This window comes from Nannobrachium achirus, assembly GCF_963921795.1.
Source record: "Nannobrachium achirus genome assembly, chromosome: 1".
Classification (NCBI taxonomy): domain Eukaryota; kingdom Metazoa; phylum Chordata; class Actinopteri; order Myctophiformes; family Myctophidae; genus Nannobrachium; species Nannobrachium achirus.
Genome location: NC_137810.1, coordinates 15749244 through 15772440, shown reverse-complemented (window position 1 = coordinate 15772440; position 23197 = coordinate 15749244). Strand labels below are relative to the sequence as shown.

The following is a 23197-nucleotide window of genomic DNA, read 5'->3' as shown; positions in this document are numbered from 1 at the left end:
CACGACTTTTTCAAAAATAGCAGATCTACAAGCTCGCAGCGCGGCACTTGGTGCCGCGCTGTGAGCTTGTATATCTGCTATTTTTCACTGGTTGAAGCATTCAATAATTCTAGGCCTAAATGGGTTAATACCGGTTAAATACATGTCTGCGCCGCTATAATACACCTACACATGCTATCGTGGTCTGGTGGGGTTATACCGTATATGTCCTAATGCAAAGCCAGTTTAAGATGTCCCACTGCATGTATACAGAGTGGGGTGTACGATGGGCACCGCCACAGGGTCTATTGCAGGGGCAAAGACAATTGGGGTAGATAGAAAGACGAGAGCATTAGACAGTAAAATCTGGGGTATTCATTTAAAATTAACACTCCAGATGTTGCCGTGTTGAGGGATGGATGCCATTCTTTGGGAATACAGGGCTACAGTGTTTAAACTGCAGGGTATGAACAAGAGAGGGTTTAATAATGTTGTGACTTTCTCTGTCAGTATTGCTCAAATATGGAGGGACGACAGGATGACGGATCAGAGTTTATGAATTCACAAAACATTCACACAAAACAAAACAAACAAAAATATTTGGGCAATGACTTCCTAAGGCTACTGGAAGCATGAACAATACATTTGGCGCAGGTCGATGGGCATACACAACAATTTGATGATAATATAAATACAGTATTCAGTTGCAGGGTACATAAATACAAACTGATAAACGCTCTTCCAGACCGCCGACTTTGGTGCTACAAAAACAAAAAATGTATCCTACTTTGTCAAATAGAACATTTGCCTATAATTTATCCTTTCAATTATCATTTCCCTCCTATAATGATATGCCAGAAGATGGAAATAATTTAAAACAGGACATCCAAAGTTCCAATGATATGTCAGGGCACCTGCTTCACAAAATATGGTCACCCCCCCTCCTATCGTTATGGGGGTATTAACCCATTTAGGCCTAGAATTATTGAATGCTTTAACCAGTGAAAAATAGCAGATATACAAGCTCACCGCGCTGCGAGCTTGTAGATCTGCTATTTTTGAAAAAGTCGTGAAAATGTGTGCAAATCTTTGAATATATGTATTTTCAAAGCGAACGTTTGTAACTCAAACTTTGCTTCTGGGTGGTCCCTGGAACTAAATATTTTGAAATGGGGGTCCGTGGCCAAATAAATATCATTTTGGGGGTCCTTCACATGAAAAGGTTTGAGCACCACTGACATAGTAGTCTCTCAAGAACAGACTAACTGAGCTCCAGTTCAAGTGAAAAGGACCTTTTCTTTGACGATGGCTGGCCAGATTGCCGACATAGAAACATAGTTTTTTTTTCCAAAAACCTTAGAAGGATTCAAAAGACACTTATAGAATCGGGTCAAAATTCCAATTTTCAAAATTTTTCTAAAATAGCAGATCTACAAGCTCGCAGCGCGGCACTCGGTGCCGCGCTGTGAGCTTGTATATCTGCTATTTTCTTTATATTTAAAGCATAAAATATTGCGTCATAATGTGTTCAGGCCTAAATGGGTTAAAGCCTTTAATATCAATACATAAATTATGAAATATTTTATTAGTCCTTTAGCAGGTTAAAGTTGTGATACTTGTCCGTCGGAGGCCTTCATCCATCATTTTTATCCCAACGTAATGGTCAAACTGTACCTTACCCCTGGATTATGCTGATAGTCTTGGAACGCCACCCAAAACTATATCAGCATAATTGAGATGAAAAGTTCTGCCGCTTAAAAATTTGCCCCATCTGGTCGTCGTGGTCGACAATGACTAACCATGAAAATCATCTGGGGAAAAGGTTAAGATTACTAGACGTCCTGAAATGCTTATTCAGGACTCATCAGCCGGTCCACAGCAATGCATGGCAGGGTGTTGTAATCAGCCCTGTTGTGTGTGTGTGTGTGTGTGTGTGTGTGTGTGTGTGTGTGTGTGTGTGTGTGTGTGTGTGTGTGTGTGTGTGTGTGTGTGTGTGTGTGACTGTGTGTGCATATACAACGCACACAACGTGTGAGAGTTTGACAATCTATACTTGAAATCTTGTCTTTCTGTGACCTACATTGTCCAGCCACAGCAAACCACCCCTCTATCGGATCTTGAGTGTAAAAGGTATTGAATGAGATCAAATTAATGAGATAGCTGTAGCTTTTTTAATGTTCTGTCAATTGATTGATTGAAGACTTTATTAGAAGTTTGCATAGGAAAAGGTACAGTTTCATGACAGTACAGTTCACTGGTACAAGGTCAACTAAAAGGATAAACCCCTCAAGAAAGCCTATGGCTTGTTTCAATTGAAGTTCATTAACTGTAGATGCTGTGTGTGTGTGTGTGTGTGTGTGTGTGTGTGCGTGCGTGCGTGCGTGCGTGCGTGCGTGCGTGCGTGCGTGCGTGCGTGCGTGCGTGCGTGCATCGGACTGTTAAATGTGGGGTAAAATCAAATTGATTGTCTATTGTCCGGTGGAGCAGATGCACAGACAGAATGCAACACACACATCCACACTCTGCATATTTCTCCATGAACAGAAACGGAGGTGTTTTCCTTTTCTAGCTATGGTATGAAAAAGGAGCTTGGCAGTTAATAATTGTTAGATGAATGTACTGCTGAAGCACTGTGTGTGATGACTTGACTGCTGGGAAAGAAAATGAGTTGTAATAGTCCATATTTAAACAGGAATGAATGAAATAATGAACCACATTAAAGGAGTAGTTCACCCCCAAAATGACCTTTTTTCTATTGATTAGTCATGCCATGGAGAGTAGAGTTCAATAATATTTTTAGGTTTTTGTTGGATTCCTAAAGACAAAAATGTGATAACAATAAATGTACCCCCATTCGTTCTGGATGGTGACCCGTTTCGAAACGGGTCACCATCCAGAATCAATGGGGGTAAATTTACTCGAATCGAATTTTTGTCTTAGGAATGTGACAAAAATCAAAAAATATTATTGAACTCTACTCTCCATGGCATGACTAATCAATAGAAAAAAAGTCATTTTGGGGGTGAACTACTCCTTTAACACTAGCGTCCTTATTCTGGGCTAGCCTCGTAAGCCATCCCGAGCTACGTCATCACCAATGTGCTTCCTTTCTCGGTCTGGTGTCCCTCCCATCGAGTCTCTTTATTAGACTTTGGTTCTCAATTTCCAATCAAAAGGCTGCATTTCGAGCGAACCCGCCTCACACCGCTCCTGATTGGTCGAGCGGCTGCTACAGCTCTCACATTTTGTAAACAAACATGGCGGACCCCATGTCCGACGCGAGTTCACAAATCGCAAATAAAAGCTGCATTAAGCGAAGTTTTATCTGAAATCAACTGCATCTCATAACTTAAAAACAACAGTTTGCACCTTTGGAATTTCTGTCTGGAAAAGACGTATTTGATGTTCTCCCGACGATGTTTTGATGCGCTGATGACTACTGACGGGACCTGTCAGTCAAAGTGAGTAACTACGTCATCGCGTAATGCGTTGTCTATGGAGAACTCCCAGACTCTCCCCTGGGAGAGTCTGGCTCTTGCGAGGCTAATTCTGGGCATGTCATGATAGCAGATTTGGTATAGAGGGGGACAACAAGGAACAGTACATCTCCCTTGAGGACACCGGTCAAAGAAGTACTGTATATAGGGTTTAATTGGTTAAACAGTCAAGTTTTGACTATTGTTTGATGTTTATAATAGATTATTTTAAATAATACACCATGTGTTTGTCCATGCTTGTCCTATTGGCTTTACGGAGGGATTTGAAACATAATTCTTGCTCAGTGTCTCCTGTCTTTCAAGAGCCTATAAAACCCAAGTGTAGAAAGAAGTAAAGTCAATGTCACACCCGGTAAGTTGATCTAAAAGTCTACTAAACAGTCTGGGTGATTTGCATGTTAATGAAGTAGAAGCTTTGAGGAACTGAACTGAACTCAAGAATATGTTTTTTACATTGTCTGCCGACACCAGGCCCTGGTTCTAACATCAAAAGGAGTCTTATTCCAGTACAGTGCACTAAATGTGGCTTAAAAGACGTCTTTTTGGATACAAACCCCTATTTGTCCTTGCTCAAAAACAATAAAGTTTAGGTTTTTAACTTCCCCAGGACATAACCGAAAATGCCAGGGCAACATATCCTTTTAAATGCTGTAAATTCAAATAATGTAAACAGAACCTACAGCATGTTATAATTTGGCAATCTCATAAACAATAAGTAAGTTATATACATTTTGTAAATCACTGTTTTCTGAATCCACCCACCTCCACATTTCCCTAAAGCTGTGATGTCATAACACGAGTGGAAGAAAGCCAACCTGGCGAACTCCCTCAGCATTGCAAATTAGCCGGTTTTGAATACTAGACATTTACAAGGTATATATATGTACAGTATGTATAGGCCAATATTGTATCAAATACAGTCAGTACAGCACAACTAGCAACTTCATCCACTCCACAAGTAATTTCCATATAATTATATGATGAAAAAAAAGCAACATTATTATATAAATAATATAAAAAATAAAAAACAAACAATAATAACTGGTCAAACATTGGCCAAATCGTCAAATAAGAGGATTTTGGTTTTGACAAATAGCCATTGTGAGCTTGTAGATCTGCCATTTTCACAACAATAATCTGTGGAACCAAGTCAAACTATATTTTATGCCTCAGCTCATACATTCCAGGAAGGCCTGAAAAGGTTAGAGAAGTACTGCTATAAGGTGTATAGTAGTATCAGCATCAGCCAGGCATTGAGTGAGTGAGTGAGTGAGTGAGTGAGTGAGTGAGTGAGTGAGTGAGTGAGCTAGTGAGTGAGTGAGTGAGTGAGTGAGTGAGTGAGTGAGTGAGTGAGTGAGTGGGGTGAACAGTGTACGTTTCCTACCAAAGTATTCTTCGGCTGGAGGGTTGTCCATGTCAAACAGCATCTTCTTGGTCAAGCGTTCCAGTTCTTCTTCTGGACGTGCACTGGAGTTACCGGGAGCTCCTCCCTGGGAACCACAAAGAGTGCAAGTAGTTGTCATTCATAAAGAATGAATAGAGTGATATGAGAGGGTCTTTAGACATGCGCAGTTATCAATAGCTGTGTGCACCCACTGCACCACAAGATAGAGTAATTCACAATAAAACGTGTTCAGTATATACATTCTTAGAAAAGCAGCTGGGCAGGGAGAGGACTTGCTCTTTAACCACTAGTATATACTGTGTTGGTTCCCCAGGGGTCTGTACTTGGCTGCCTCACTATTCCCTCTACACCAACATCTTTGCCAAAAATAACAGAACACTTGTTTACATTATTTGTATTTATGCTGTAAACTGTTTTTAGTTGTATTACACACACACACACACACACACACACACACACACACACACACACACACACACACACACACACACACACACACACACACACACACACACACACACACACACACACACACACACACACACACACACACACACACACACAATGCCTGTTCTCTGTTTTGTTTTACCAAAACCAAGGAACACAAAGAAAATAAGTCACTGAGTTTGTGTTTATGCTTGACGTTTCTGTGAGAAGCATGTACCATATGTTTTTCTTTTAAACGTCAAAGAAATCACACAAAAAACTAAATCTATAAGCTATAACAGAATGCAGTTCAACTTCGTTGTGAGCTTGTATATTTGCTATTGTCAAAGAATGCTCAACTATTATGACAGGCTCAGAAAAGGGACACTAGGGTTAATTTGGTTAGAAGAATGGCCTAAATTCAACCTACAGACTTTCGTCATTTAGGATGAAGAACATTATCACATTGAAGCAGGAACTTTGACACGTTAGGGAGGATGACATAACTCTCTGAAGATGTAATTTCCCTGTGAGATTGCCCTCCGTTAACCCATTTAGGCCTCGAATTATTGAATGCATTAACCAGTGAAAAATAGCAGATATACAAGCTCACAGCGCGGCACGCAAGCTTGTAGATCTGCTATTTTTGGAAAAAGTCGTGAAAATGTGTGCAAAAGCGAACGTTTGTAACTCAAATTTTGCTTCTGGGGGGTCCCTGGAACTAAATATTTTGAGATGGGGGTCCGTGGCCAAATACATATCATTTTGGGGGGCCTTCAAATGAAAAGGTTTGAGCACCACTGACATAATAGTCTCTCAAGAACAGACTAACTGAGCCCCATTTAAGTGAAAAGGAGCTTTTCTTTGACGATGGCTGGCCAGGTTGCTGACATAGAAACATAGGTTTTTAAAAAAATCTTAGAAGGATTCAAAAGACACTTATAGAATCGGGTCAAAATTCGAATTTTCACGATTTAAAAAAAATAGCAGATCTACAAGCTCGCAGCGCGGCACTCGGTGCCGCGCTGCGAGCTTGTATATCTGCTATTTTTCAATAGTTAAAGCATAAAATAATGATACACAATATAGTGTAACCCGTTCTAAATGGTTTAATCACGCATGCCTCTGTCATTTGCATGCTGGGTGTCAGTTGGCTGTCTGATGTCTTCTATCTGACATTCTCTGCCAATCATCCGCGGAGGCGCGGAGCACCGAGCTCCCCTCCTCCCCGGCCTTCGCTCACGGCTCAAATCCCCTTCGCAGGTGTGTGTGTCCTTTGCAGACGCCCCGGAGGCCTGAACTCGACTCTTTACCGCGCCGCACGGATGAGCCTTTTCCTGGCACGTCTGACACTCACACGACCTTACCCAGATCTGGTGGCTGGCTGAGCCCCTACAGCAGCATTTGATTTTCAATATTGTAATACAGTCTGCGGAACTGAGCTAACCTTTGAGGGGCTCCTAATTGTGACGTCTGGGAGCCTTGCCGAACATTAGCGTCTGGTCTGGTTTTTGTGTTAATCTATCCTCGGCTTTCCGCGTCACACGAAGGAATTCGATTCGTCAATAGCAGATTGACTGCATTGCTGCGTGCGATAGCAGAAATATAGTTATTATTTGAAGTGAATAGGGGGTAATTACAAATGTTGCCAAGCACGCACTCTCTCATTATTGATTGCTAGTTTTGAATGGATTTATCATCACATTTGGTGTGCGTGTGTCTGTGTGTAGCTTGTGGGAGGAGAAAAATTGAGTTTCTTTCTTCGATCACAAGTAACACTGCTCCAGCAACACAAAGCAATCATCGTCCCCAGTATGCAACACTTGATATGTACACACGATGTGACATGTTACTGCACTGTATCTCAACACCGCATAAAGGCTGATAATGTATGCTTTAATTTAGCCCGAGCCCCTCCCAGAACCCGGAGCTAAAGGTCTACTCGACCGGCCGAGTTGTGTTTACCATCCACAGTACAGTCAGTATATCAAGCCGCTCCTCAGAACTTTATGATGCATAGCTGTGGTGTACTTGGTCTGGCTCAGAGCGCAGCCCGCTGATAATGGAAGGCCAAACAGTAGGCCTCATTAAGTCTGAGGGATTGACACCAGCTATGTGCAAATCTCTCTGCCATGCTGGAGCCTTCTCTAGAGAGCAGCTGGTCCCGGGAATCCCTGGCACCACCGTGGCCTCGCAATCACACTGCAAAGTCCTGGGTGTTCATTTACACCAGGTTTTACACCATGACGGTGGGAGGCACACCTTCTAGAAATGCTTAGAAATGCTGTCTGTCTGCCTGTCTTGTGTTTCCGGGGCTAATCTCGCAAACTACTTGACCGATCAGCTTCAAATTGTGTTTGATCCCGGTAGACTGATTAAGCAAGCATTTTATTTCTTTATAATGGAAATGAATGGGGCTCCGATTGGGCTGAAATCTCGCTCAAATTTGAAGTCAATAATTATGTCAAAGAAATAGCACTGGCTGGCCACGTGAAGTCCCAGATCAACATAAAGCCACGCTGTTCCTATCCAGTTTCTTATTAATACACGATCGAAGAGCAGTGAGTTTAAAGAGACACTCCAAACAATTACAAGTCACTTTGTTGTCAGGGGTTTGGTGTTTAGTTTTTTTAGTTTTTCACCTTTCTTAACTCATACCCTGCCAAACCCGAGGAACCCGAGAATTTCGCGATGTCCCTCCCTGCCACGCCCGAGGAACCCGAGAATTTCCGCCATTTTGAAAAAAAAAAAAAAAAAAAAAATCAAAAATTTTTTTTTTCAAAAAATGTTTTGGGACCCCAAAAACGTTAGTAGGCATGATAGCGATCGCGAAATTGCTTGTTTAACCCCCATACAACCCCCATACAACTCAGGTAGCAGACCTCCAAGCTCACAACAGTGTAAAACATAATGGCTGCTATCTCATGAATGCCTGAACGGATTTCCATTCGGATTTTTTTGTTTGAAAGCTGTGAGCAATGTGGACACACGTGGTGCATTATCTAGGCATGGGTGTGCATGATCCGTGCACTATGAATTACATGGAAGTCTATGGAGACGAATGGCAGTTAAAGAGTACGAAGGTATTGTTAAATGGCAGCATATGAGTTAAAGAAGCACGCCCATCCACTGGGTTGAGACCTTTAAAGAAGCACACCCATCCACTGGGTTGAGACAGTGCAGACCACTTAGCACTGTTAATCTCAGCTCCACATCAACAGCACACTGTGGAGAGTGAATGAAACCGCCGCTATTACCAGAAACAGGCTTTTGACTTTAAGCTTCATTTATACCTTATCCACTCTCTGACACCCCGCAGCAACGCGCTGCCAGAGACATTAAAGCACCTTGTTAGAGAGTCTTTTGTGACAGCACAGAATAATTTCTCACATGAATAAGAGGGAGAAATTGCTTCCCTGTATGCTTTGTAATTGCTCCGCAGTTTTTTTTGTTCTGGTTTTCACAGGCAACAATGGAGCTATCCAGCTATACTTTCCGGAGCCCTGTGATTTTTCTGTTACATCCAGCTCGATTCAGTAAATTGTTCTCCCCACACCTCAGGGACACGGAGTGGTTCTTTTATTTATTGAAGTTAGTGCTACATTCTGTGGTGACTGGGTTACCAGCTGTATACCCATTTCCCCGTGCCTGGCTGGTACGCGGAGGCTTATACAGTAGTTTAAGGTCACCGCATGCTTTTCAATGGCAAACTGCATTTCAGTTGCATAATGCTCTCAAAGGACGTGGTGGACCCTTAACAGCTATACCACAATGACTTGAAATGATGCATGACAGCAAAATTATCAACAGTGATCAGCCTAACCACCATCAAAACAAAAGGGAGTGGCATCTAAGAGTTATATCTCAGTTTTAACATTATGACAGACAAAGAATCTGTGCCCGACTGCCACATCAGTTGGCTAAAGCCGCACAACACCACTAAGGCTGTCACGAATATGACATTTTACATGACGATTAATTGTCACTCAAATAATTGCGATTAACGATTTAATTGTGTTTTTGTCGTTGACAATTACATTTCTCTTTGGCTTGTAGGCTTTGAAGTTGCACATGGCAGATATGACACATAACGACACATGAGAAATTACTGACATATTTGACAACTTTATACTTAAAAAAGAACATTGATAGTGGAAATAGCCGATCTACAAGCTCACAACGCGTCACGATGCGACGCGTTGTGAGCTTGTAGATCTGCTATTTCCACTGTTTTTGAAAATGTTTGAAAATATATGGACATTTTTCAACGATTATGACGATTATGCAAATAATTGCGATTACCTCAAATAATAGTTAGACAATTATGTAATAATTGTGACAGCCCTAAACACCACCCACTGTGGAATCGCACCTGGTTAAGCCAGACTGGAGGTATGGGTGTTCGCAGTTTGTACGTGCTTCGTCGTACCTCACGTCCCGACAAGAACGCTTACTGATTGAAAGCGGGGAGGTTGAGGTGACGGTCCTCTGAGGACAGCAAATCTCCCACTTTTTTTTGCTGGTGAAACAGAATATATACAGTAATGGTAGCCTGGCTTTGCCAAACTTATGACGTGGGTTCACTCACAAGTTTGTGGGGAATTTAACTTGTGCTGGGTGAAACTACGTGATCGGTCTGGCAATGAAAGGGCTAATATAATGGTAGTGTAACTAGAAAAGGTGCAATTCTGAGAAATTGCAAGTGTGATTGCACCAACGCGAGTCGCAGGTTGCGGCTGCCGGGACACAAGGAATAGCGATGAGGCCGAAAATACTGCGACCGTAGGTCGCATTTACTACCAAAACCTCCACCGGCTGTCCGTGAGTGAGTCAGTCAGTCACACGTCACACATCACACTTTTGCCCTGCTCATATCTCCACAACCGTTGCCCCGATCCATGCCACATTTTGCACACACACTCCTTACCTGCCAAACTACAACCTCCAAGGACCCCCGGAACTTCAGGGACCCCCAGGTCCCTGGGGGACCCCCAGGTGTAAAAAATGACCAAATGTGCAAAAATGACCAAATGACCACCCCAACGGGGCTGCTCACGGGGAATTCCTGGGGACCACCCACTCCTGGTGCTCCAGAACGGATGCAAAAGTGGTGACGCCCCCAGTGGAGGACCCCCTCCACTGCAGCTCACATAAAATGCTGTAACTCGGGCTAGGAGCGTCCGGGAGAGCCGGGGCCGGTACCTATTCGTCCGCCAAGGCAACGCGGAGACCCCACCCCTCATTTCTCACATGGCCCTCTTCTAGCGCCACCTTCAGGCCGATTTTTACAACACATTTTTGGCCACTGCTCCTACAGTTTTGGCCCTAAAATCACGCAAATTGCTACACAATATGTCTACACTCATCCCATCAACATGAATCTGTCCCATATAGCGCCACCTTCAGGCCGATTTTTAAAAACACATTTTTGGACACTGCTCCTACAGATTTTGCCCTAAAATCACGAAAATCACTACACAGTATGTCTACACTCATGTCATCAACATGGATCAGGAAGATTTTGGAAAAACAAATTTTTGCCCTATTTGTGGAGATAAGTGACCTACGGTCGCTTATCTCCCGATTAGGGAGCCTTACTGGTATTATATATTGTGATGTCACATGAAGCTTGACCAATCCTTAAATCCATTATATTGTCCAATCAGAAAAGGGACGAGTAGTCCGGCAAACGTTTGGGGTTGCTCTAGAAACAATAAAGTCTCTGTTAGGGTCAACAGTGACTGACATACCATACTGCAGAGCAGGGGGGAATTGGACTAAAAATCTGGACCACAGTGCAATTACAGCACATAAAGCACGTGTGGATCTTTCATAAAAGCCTGTTCTGTAACTTCTGTTATTAACGAAAGGCTTTTCATCGCACTCCAATGATTCAACACGTGTTTTAGTCCAATTCATTAATCATTTTATATTCACACTTTTATATTTAGAGGAAGATTTTCTCAGACTGAGTTTAGGATAATGATAGCACTGCACTTTAACTGAAAAGGACTCGGAGGATTTAAAATTCTTGTTTTGACTTAGATCCAAAAATACTGGCTGACGTCCAGAGAACCTGCCCAAGAAATGTCTCATATTTCAAAACTACTTGCTATGCACACACGCACTTTTCAGGAATGCTGAGCTGTATATGAAAACAGCCTATTCTTGAGTTTCTCCACACACTTCAAAATCAACACATACTGTAACTGTGTTTGGCAACTATGAAAGCCACTGCACAACTCCCAAAATAAAACTGATCTTAAATCGGCAAAGAAGATGCACATACTTTACTGTAGAGGACAAATATACATGCCATGGAATAGAGAGGGACGCACAGTATGAAAGAGAACTGCTCAACAGAACAAATCCATCCATGTCTCCGATTCCCCATTTACACACTTTCTTGCGCATCGTGTCGTGCATCGAAAACAGTCGATCTGCAAACAGTCGATCTGCAAGCTCACAAAATGTGTCTCACTGGGACGCGTTGGGAGCTTGTAGATCTGCTATGTTTGTTTGCAACTAAGTATAAATGAGGCTTAGAGCTCCTGTCACTTATCAGCCGTGTATTATATCCGTTTCACTTCCTGTACTGTATACACCACATCACACCTTAAACCATGAGCAATTGTATTTTTTATGTTTTCTCTACAGTGGCTTAACATTTCCTGCACGATCAGCAGAGGCCAAACAAAGACATAATCACTCTACAGGCATATTTATCCACAGATTAAGTGATGATGGACTTTATAATACAAATGCTCTTTAGTGTCAATGGAGCTGCAGGCTTTTAGAGAGGGGGCTTTGCTCAACACACACAGTCTGACATCCCAGCTTTTTTTTTTTTGTCTGCACAAATCACAATGGCATTATGTGAAAGGGACGCTGCTGTGGCGGAGCATTTGCTGGGGCGGAAATGGCTTATTAGAATATTAATAACAATAATAATGACAATGGCAGCAAATGGACTATATCCATTTGTGTGGGTTCGCGTGGGATTGCAGTTTGATTGGATTGGGCCAGCTAAAAAAAGCATTTGTTGTCGCGCCGCTAAACTGCCGATTATGGCAGCTTAGGCGACTCAGTTTTACCAAAACAATGAGTGGATTGCAGGATCAGTCACACAATCCTTTTGAGTGTGTGTGTGTGTGTGTGTGTGTGTGTGTGTGTGTGTGTGTGTGTGTGTGTGTGTGTGTGTGTGTGTGTGTGTGTGTGTGTGTGTGTGTTTGCTGGGAGGGTGGAGTGATTCCGTGTGTCTACAGTCTAACATATGGGCTAATGTTAAATATGCTTTTGAAATGTGTATTTAGAGACATCACTTTGGATTTATTTCACTCCATGCTGCACACGCGCCATTACAAGAAGGACATTTACAGTACAGTACAGTACATACAGTAATGTAGCTACTGTACGTACACTAGCATTGAGTTTCAAATATAATAATCACTATGCACACAATTTACGAACGATCTCCCCAATATCATCATGGACAGTCCTGTTTTGTGAACAAATCTTGAAGGAGCCGGTTGCTCACCAACGCATACTACGAAGATAACAGAATTTGGGCAAAATAGTTTTCCCAGCATATTTTAGCTCAGGTTGATGGGTTTCTTTAGTGGTGTGTTTCAAACAGGGACGTGCTGGGCCCCTGATTCAGCCCGGGAAAAAGAGTTGGAGAGGCCCTCATTGCACGCTATAGAGAGAGATCTCTCTCTATAGCGCTGCTGCTACTCAAAGATTTGCCATTTCAGATCATGACAAGTAACAAGCCAGTGGGCCAATTACATGAGTTATATTTCGTCGTTGTCGGGTGGAAACCTTGTATGCCCAAAACCGTTTGTTTTGTATTTATCATTTTAAAAATGATTTAAACTAGTGAAAACAGCCGATCTACAAGCACACACCGCCTCGCACCACTTGTAGATCTGCTGTTTTCACTACTTTTGTGCAACGTCCTTGATGAAGCAGGGCTTTGCTTTGAAAAAATTTACAAATTTGAAACTTGGAGATACGAGGTTTCTGCCCGACAGTGACGATTTACTTTGTTGGCCGCCCAGCCCCCAAAATGGAACGAAGGCAGACATTTTATTTAATTTTTCTTCCTAATGGCCGAACCGGCCGTTCGGGAGCTGTCCCCAATGGCCAGCACGTCCCTGGTTTCAAACATAACTGTTTGGCTTATTTTGCTTCCATCCGGAGGGAACAGAATCCCACACACAACCACCTCACTCCAGACGTTCATGTCAGTCCTCTGAATTGGGTCACACTGGTCTTCCACAACACCAGTGTCCCAGTGATTGGATGAATTGTGCAATCGCCCAATCTATCCTCACATCTTTTAGACCCGTTGCAAATTTGAAAAATGAAAAAAGTTGGAGGGAGCGAGAGAATCATGTTGTCTTTCGTCCCAGATAACCCACTTTACTGTGGGTTTAAGTGTCAGAACTAAAGAGTACAAACATCAGCAATGGGAGGTTTGAGGAAAGTGCTGGTTGTTTTACAGTATGTTGGGCACGTCATTACAGGTGTCAAAAATGGCCGATCTACAGGAGCAGCTCTACAAGCTCATGTTGCGATGTGACACTTAAATGTAGGTTAACGGTGAACAATAACACAACATTCCTACTATTCAAGGTAAGTGCTGTTTTGTTAAAACAAAAACATTTTTTGATAAAAAGTTTATATTCTGTAATTATTGTTACAGTATATAGGGTGCTTGTTCAGTAATCAGTAACAGGGGTGGACCTCTCCATCTCTCAAGCTCTTTAGCAAACAGAAAATTAGGAGAGAGCACCCATTTATCAGCAGATTTCATATCAAATACAAAATATCTGTAACATTTTATAGTGTCTACTGTGTGTCTATTTTGTCTACTCACTTTGTTGTGTCATCACTTCCAATTTCACTTGCTGATCCTGTGTGAGTTCTCTCCTGATTAGATCCAGTAAAACTGGTATTCAGACCACAAAATATATTTTCTGTTTACATAAACTGGGGAAAAAAGGAGAACCCTGTTACTGAACACTCTCTAGTCTCTACAGTAATTATTGTTATCAGAATAGAGCTATTTAACGCTTATGTTAACAAAATATACATTCTACACATTTTACTGATTTGTGTAATGCAGCACCTTTAATGAATAAACATATTTTACTGATTTGCGTAATCCAGCAGATTAATTTACTCATTCGAATTCCAAACAGGTAAGCAGTAACATGTACAGTAGTAATATGTCAGGTTTTGAACCCAGGGACATGCTGGGCCCCTGATTCAGCCCGGGAAAAAGAGTTGGAGAGGCCCTCATTGCGCGCTATAGAGAGAGATCTCTCTATAGCGCTGCTGCTACTCAAAGATTTGTGACAAAGTGACAAGCCAGTGGGCCAATTACATGAGTTATATTTCATCGTTGTCGGGTGGAAACCTTGTATGTCCAAAACCGTTTGTTTTGTAATTATCATTTTAAAAATGATTTAAACTAGTGAAAATAGCCGATCTACAAGCACACAACGCCTTGCACCGCGAGGCGTTGTGTGCTTGTAGATCTGCTGTTTTCACTACTTTTATGCGACGGCCTTGTATGATGAAGCAGGGCTTTGCTTTGCGAAAAAATGTACACATTTGAAACTTGGAGATACAAGGTTTCTGCCCGACAGTGACGATTTACTTTGTTGGCCGGCCTGGACCGGCCGGGAATGAACCGGCCGTTGGGGGGTTTGCCTGCTTTTCCCAATGGCCAGCACGTCCCTGTTTGAACCCAAGGATCCCAACCCTTCTAAAACTAAGCTCAAAATCCACCTTCTGAGACGTTCAGACTAAGTATACATTTCCCCCAAACAAAATAGGTCATGGTGCTTCAGCTCCAATTAAACACAGAGAGAAAATAACACTCGACTGTACAGCAACTGTACAGAGAGCACGGGAGGATAATTAAAAATTAAGCAATTCCATAATTGACATTTTCCACAGCCACCCAAATCTTCGGGCACAAATTGAATTTGCATAAAGGGATGAATTCCGGAGACTGTAGAGAGAAGAGTATACAGTACACAGTAAAATCCTTAGTGGTATTCATTTGTAACTCTGATAGTGTACAAATGTAACCAAATGGACCCTTACGCTTACGGGACCCTTACGGGTCCATTTGGTTATATTTATACACTCCCAAAGTTGAATAAACACTGAAGATGTTACTGTGCAGTGTCACAGAAGTGTCCAGTGTACCTTTGATGTTTGTAAGATTGTGAGCGTGTAAAAACTAGGTTATGTGTTTGAAACTGACACAGCCGCCTGTGAACAGATACGTGAAATATCTGGGAGAGCAGAGAGCGGTGCCACAAGCAATCTTGGAAGAAAAAAAGAAAGGAGGCAAACTACAAATGACTGCACAAATTGTCGGTAGAGAGGTGAAAAACTTATTTGGCTTCTCTTTATATGTCATCACAATTATATCAATGTAGTGTAGCGAAACGCTCCATTATGGAGGATGCAGGTTTCCCTGGTTTGGATGAGAGATGAATTTGTCGGCCCCGCTGTTTCCTCACGCGGCAGGATAGATCTACATTTAAACCCATGCGGTGAATATAATGAAGATTCACACAGGTCTACCGGTCTCCAAAATCACCATACTGGCACCAGGCGCTTCCCTTTTGTAGTACACACTGTTGACCATCTCCTGTATAATTTGGCCCGCAGAGCAAACCATGATATATCCTTTTCCTCCCCATATAAACGGGCCAAATCCAAACAATGGCTCGTTTGAATGACACCCTTAAGGTTATTGCTTGACCAAACACCACCACATGGAACCTGTTGTTCCCCACAAAACAACTCTTTATCCGCTGAAGGGATTCTTCCTTGATGGGAAAGAAAAGAACAACAAAGATGATCTTTCGAGAGTGCACACGTTTCATGAGGTCTGAGCCAGGGGTGGGCTGGGCTGACCCCTGAGCTGTTGCGTGGACAGGAGATGTTATACAGAGAGAGCAGGGGTGTCGCACCACATTCTGGGCCCTGTGTGCTTTAACTATTGAAAAATAGCAGATATACAAGCTCACAGCACGGCACCGAGTGCCGCGCTGCGAGCTTGTAGATCTACTTTTTTATTTTTTATTATTTTTTGGGGCTTTTATGCCTTTATTGGATAGGACAGTAGACTGACAGGAAATGGGGGGAGAGACGGGGAGTGACATGCGGCAAAGGTCGTCTGGATCGGGAATTGAACCAGCGACGCCATCAGGCACCAATGCCTATGTGGCAATGCCTATGTGGTATGCGCCTGGACCAGTAGGCCAGCGGGTGCCCCTGCTATTTTAAAAAATCTTGAAAATGTGTGCAAATCTTTGAATATTTCAAAACCTTCTAAAGTTTTTGGAAAAAACCTATGTTTCTATGTCAGTGGTGCTCAAACCTTTTCATGTGAAGGAGCCCAAAAGTAATATGTATTTAGCCACGGACCCCCATCTCAAAATATTTAGTTCCAGGGACCCCCCCCAGAAGTAAAATTTGAGTTACAAATGTTGGCTTAAAAAATAGTTTTTTTCAAAGATTTGCGCACATTTTCACGGCTTTTCAAAAATAGCAGATCTACAAGCTCACAGCACGGCACTCTGTGCCCCCTGTGAGCTTGTATATCTACTATTTTTCAATAGCCAAAGTATAAAATAACGCCCCTGAGTGAGAGGCCACACAGAGTGGAACCTGGGTAGAGCAGCACTCCACCGTTTGGAAAGCCAGACATGTGCAGGACAAGGTGTGAGGGGCCGACAGGCAACCATGTCCCAAAATAACCAGCAGGGGCCACTATTATGCAGGTATTATTGGCTGCCTGGTTTTTGTGTCTACCTCAACACAGTAAGATAGCATAAGTGGTGTTTTCATTTACCAAACAACATTGTTTTATAGAGTTTCCTTTTCTTTACAGTTCTGATTTGCCTTTGCTGCATTAGATATTCTTGCCAAAAACTAAAATATGCCCTTCAATGAATTGGAATTAAAACAAAAAAAGTGTAAAATCTCAAAAGAAGAGACTGTGCAAATCTAAGGAATTACAATGGCACGTGATTCCATAGATTTATGAGGAATTTGGGGCAGTGAGAAGGGAGATGCATCCAACTATCCCAATGGGGAGATCAAGTATCCTAAGTAGAACATTATTCTCAATAAAGAGATTAGAAAAAGAAGGTAAAAACAAATGAATCTGCAGGGATTCATTCAACGGGGCAGGGAGGTGGGAAAGAAAGAAAACAAAAACAAACCGCTCGGACATTTTAGGGTCTCCAGAGCTCATTGAGCTGCACTGGCACTTATCGATCTGGGCCAGTTATTTACTGACCATGGCCTGCATCTCATAGGAGTCAGAGGAGTGGGTGACAGAGCAGGGGCCCTTATTATTTATTAGGGCTTCTCTGACAAACACCTCTGATCTACGGACACTTATCATGACTAACAAATGGACTGACTCCAAAGAAGCTTTAGGTTTGACTTTTAGCGTTTAACTCTGCAAAAAAGAAACGACTAAATCAATGACGAAACCTCATTTATATTTTATATCAATTCACATGGTCTGTGATTTGTTGGTAATTGCGGGGGCGAATGGTTCCAACCTGGAAGGTGGTTATGGGTCTGGTTTCTGAGGTGATGGATGGCGTCAAGACAGTGAAACACAAGCAAGAGATCCAGGTTTCTTTCACCGACCTCCAGGATCAAGTCAAACCGTCACACTGACCTTTACTTGTACCAAACATTCAGTAACCAGATCCATTACAGACACCATGTAACATTTTGTTGAAACAGCAAGCTTGTTGACATGGCAGTAATAATCCATTTAGAGCTGGGCAATCCTAACTAATCCACCTGATAGCTGTCACTTGATGTACAGCATACGACCACCTCAGTGGCTGAACATTATGGTGATATTGTGGTCACAGGATGAGAATGTGTGAAGTGTCCACGGAGTGTGAAGGGACTCGTGAATGCCCTTACATCTGCAAAACCATCTGGCCACAACAATAAAAGCTGTCGTCATAACTTTGGAATTTAAAATGAAACTTAAGGTTTTAGAGCACACGTGTCACCAAGAAAACGGTAACGGTGAGGTCAACAGTCGAGACAGCAACATTTTTGCTGTGGTGTTTGACTAAAATGTTTGCTTGTGTGGCATCATTAAAATGTAATCTTGCATGCTGTGTGTGTCATTTCTTTCTTTTCTGGAACACACATTGCCAAAAACAAAAAAACAAAGGGTTAGTAAGCATAGCCGTACTAGTAGCTGCATTATTAAATGATACATCACACGTTTAGCATTACAAGTAGCCTACTAAATTAAATGGAGGCACCTGTTCACCCACATCAGCCATCGCCTCACAGAACATGCGGTTTCCTCTCCAATGCAAAACGTCTGAGCGGAGCAGGAGAAGTCACATGCCCAGGGGCGTCACACCAAATTCTGGGCCCCGGGTACAAGGATTCACTGTGGGGCCCCTGTGCTTTAACTATTAAAAAATAGCAGATATACAAGCTCACAGCGTGGCACCGAGTGCCGCGCTGCGAGCTTGTAGATCTGCTATTTTTGAAAAATCGTGAAAATGTGTACAAGAAACCTATGTCAAGGACCCCCAAGATGATATGTATTTGGCCACGGACCCCGATCTCAAAATATTTCGTTCCAGGGACCCCCAGAAGCAAAATGTTAGTTAGAAATGTTCGCTTAAAAATTGAATATTATTCAAAGATTTTCACACATTTTCACAACTTTTCAAAAATAGCAGATCTACAAGCTCGCAGCGCGGCACTCGGTGCCGCGCTGTGAGCTTGTATATCTGCTATTTTTCAATAGCTAAAGTTACTAGGGCCCCTCCACCTTGGGCCCCGGTAACTCGGTCTAACTTTCCTACCCCTTGTGACGCCCCTGCACATGCCTCTTTCAAATCAAATGCAGTGGGTGTAGTCATTGTGTCTGTCTGCAGTACCTTCATGCATTGTTCAGACTGCAGGCAAATCCCATTTGTTTCTCAAATATGATCTCTAGGTCTGACGGTCCACACTGTTATTTGCAAGTTATCGGATCAGATTTGTGTATTCGGACATTGTTCAACCTACAGTACACTATCTGCGTTGGTTGCTGTGGAAACGACATTGGCGTGACTAACGCTTAAGCTTATATACTCTGCCGTACGATGGTGTCCCTCATCGAAAACTGTGATGTTGCACGTTATGAGCTTGTAGATTGGCTATTTGCGGCGTGCTTAGACGACAAAGTATACCAGACTTCAGCGTCCGATCTTTAGAAATCAGATTTGAACCGCATTTCAAGCCACCTATTTGCAGAAATGTGATTCCAATCTGGATAGGCCAAAAATCTGATTTGGAGTGCCATTCTGAACATATTAGGCAGTATCAACAAACAAACCTATTCTAAGGTTTGCTGGCTGCCACCAGCTCAGTCAGCAGTTAGCAGCACCTTCATTGAAAACATTATCATGACTCTAATTGTCATGTGTCCTCTGTTCAGATCATGAATAAAGCGTAGTCTGTTGTTCATTTTATGTTGGCTTTCAAAAGGAACCTTGTTCAGGAGCATGCAGAAACAAAAATACACCGTCGAATAACACTGGCGGTAATCAAATACCATCTAGTTCCTCTTTTACTGTTTATTAACATACAGAAACCAATCAAATAAAAACATTAACATTAAGGACTTGGCACATTTACTGTTTTCCTAAAGGTTTCATAAGTAGTTATGACTTACACATTTTAATGAACCCCACTTTAGTGATTGAAACGGCTAAGCACCAGCCTACGTGAAATGCTCCAACTACTCCTTTTACAATTATAAACGTGCTATAAAACAGTGGTTCTCAACCTGTGGGTCGTGACCCCCAGGGGGGGTCCCCATATTATTTTGGGGGGTCCCCAGATGATTAACTTAATGTGCAACTTTGTTTCCTCACTCAAAAGTAAACAAACCAACATAAAGTTTGAGTGTATTGAGGGTATCCGCACATTTCTAAAGTGACAATTTAAGGACTTTTTAACACTTTGCTAGCCGAAATAGAATGGCTTGTTGTAGATTAGCCGTGAAATTTCTATTATTATATTATGATCTGAACCGTATTCATTTTACCAGACATCCAGCGCTATATCACGTGGTCTTCATCCCCCATTACCATACCACGATCCCCGTTGTATACTCACCACAGTTCCCAGTGAAATTCTTCAATCTGCATTGGCTTAGAGTGGGGGTTTCGGCCGACGCGTCTTATCCCTGTGCGTTTCGCGTGCGCGATGCGTTCACGTAAATGTCGGCTCAAATAATCCACGGATGACTCAAGAGTAGATATGAGCATTTTCGCTCGCATAGCCCCTAGCACTCCTGCTATACTACTGTAGCACAAACGTATAAAGAGAAAATGGGTGGCTGCTGGGAAGCCTCTGCAAGGAATGGACCTGACGTCACTTCTGCTTCATGTCAGACGAGCCATGCGCTATCGATGGACGAGTGGTGACTAGGGAAGGTTGGACGATTGCTGATTTTCGGATAAAAATCTTTTATTTCGTTTTTAACTCATTGAGTGCCTATCCCGAATTAGTTCGGGATATATGATCGTATCACAGGGTGCCTATCCCGAACAAGTTCGGGATATAAAAAAAAAAAAAAAAAAAATTTTTTTTTTTTTTTTGAAATTTTTTTTTTTGAATTTTTTTTTTTTTTTTTTGGACCCCATCAAATCTGGTGAACATGATTTCAATCGCGATTTTGCATGTTCAACCCCCATACAACCCCATCTAACATACAGGGCAGCCATTTTTGTTTACATTACATGTAAAACATAAGGGCGATTATCTCAAGAATGCCTGAACGGATTTCCAATCGGATTTTTTTGTTTGAAAGCTGTGAACAAACTGCACAAATCCACTCCAATGCAATCCAGGATTGCATTGGATTTTTCAGAGCTCATTCTTCTCTGTTTTTTTCCCATGCATGAGGTGTGCAAGGTTTAATCATGGCTAAGTTGACGAAAATAAGGCTTCTAAAATGCTTGGTAGCCAATAGCTAACTTCAAGCTAACTTCATCCTCTTCCTGTACATGCAGTCATGCACAAAGGAAAGTGTTCAGGCAAGTCATGGCTGCAGGGCTTCTGCATATACCAGCATATCTCTATGGGATTTTCTCTGGCCACTGGGCGCCCTCTAGTGGTGAAAGGGGTGGCACTAAATGAGTTAATGACCCAGTACGGTAAAAGACCGCGCGGCTGAGACTCCTTGCTCAGATGTCCGGTATATTCCGGTTTTAATATTAAGGGGCTCCCCGTGGCTTGCAAAGTGTTAATACCTCTAAAATGACAAATTAAACATTGGCCAAATTGTCAAAATATCAGAGGCAGAAATTGTGAAAATAGCCGATCTACATGCTCACAACGCCTCGCAATGCGTGTGTGAGCATGTAGATCTGCTATTTTCACAATAAAACCGTGTTATACAAAGTGTAATGCCTCCTGCTCTTAGTGCTCGTCAGGGTGGGGGGGGGGGGTCCCCAGTTAAAATATGATTATTTTGGGGGTCGCTGCCTGAAAAGGTTGAGAACCACTGCTATAAAAGGCTAAATGATTCATGACTCATCATTTTCCATATTTTCATATTTGTGCAAGTCATTGACCTTTCAAAACAAACCCAACGACCCCAAGCCTGTTTTATACTGTAGTTGTGCACCAGTGATCTACACCCTCACAATGTGTTGCAGCGTGACTCATTGTGAACGTGTAGATTGGCTATTTTCAGTGTGCAACACCGGCGCACAACTAAGCATAACTAAACACAGAGGATCAAAGCATGGGTGAACCTTCAAAAAGACATTGTTCTATGAAGTACAAATGCTGCCACAAGAGCACACAGTAACAATGGCTCTCGAACCACACACGTTTCATTTCAGGGTTAAATAAATCGCTCTCAAGATTATACGCAGAATGTGAAATAATTGGCCGTGCGGTAATTAATACACAGTGTGTTGTTAAGAAATATAATTCTAGGAAAACCTGCGTTGGTGAGATAAGGATTTAATTAGATGTCAACATGCCTTCCATACCTCTGCGATGAATGATAATCATGTCACTGCAATGATTTGTACAGTTATGTGGGCTGACACCATGTCTTTATCAGTCATTCTTCACTGTCAGCTGTGCTCTCGTGGTGATTGTGATCAAATCATATTACATTTGGAGAACAAAAAATAAAGCACTTCAGTATTCCTGGTGTAGAGGTCTGCATGAGTCTTACTGCTTGGGAGCATTACTGTAGTTCAGTTACTGTAGTTCAATTCAGAGTTACTAGACCGTGCCCGTTGGGTACCAGCCTACTTGGGAAAGATGCTAGTTGGGAACGATGCAAAATAGGGAATGCGTGCCCCACCCGTTATGCAATACCGTTATGCAATAAACGTAATACCCATTGTCAGAGTACCAGTATGTCTGTCTGTGTCCCCTTTGTGCCCATATTGAAAAGTGTGGAAACTTGTGCAGTGGTAAACATCTGTGAAGAAAGTGTGGAGAACGTTTGAAGAGCGTAATCTGACTTTGAAAAGTGGGCTGACAGGTGTGGGGAATTTGCCAAATCAACCTTAGGCCGCTAATAGGCCGGGGGCTCCATGGCAATCAATTGGCACATTTGGGCCACGGTACAATGGGCGTATCAGTCGGATCGGTGTTTCTGGTCAACCGCCTATCCGACTCAACAGCGGGCACTGCACTCCCTTGGGTCGCATGCGACGAGGGTGCGGGTCGGTCGAACGGTTCTCGAGATATGTGAACCTCAGACGTACAGAGATTCCGTGCATTTATTGTAAGATAATGTAGTTCTGCTGTTACACTAGCCCCATACAGTATGTGACCTCAC

General features: G+C 42.5%; 1 protein-coding gene across 1 annotated transcript in view; it reads right to left on the bottom strand.

The window, feature by feature from the left end:
- lpp (LIM domain containing preferred translocation partner in lipoma) overlaps nucleotides 1–23197 on the bottom strand; it is a 219893-nt gene that overhangs the window by 46786 nt on the left and 149910 nt on the right. Inside the window, 1 exon segment of the mRNA XM_080727235.1 lies at nucleotides 4861–4966. Coding sequence (XP_080583361.1) covers nucleotides 4861–4966 — 106 coding nt within the window.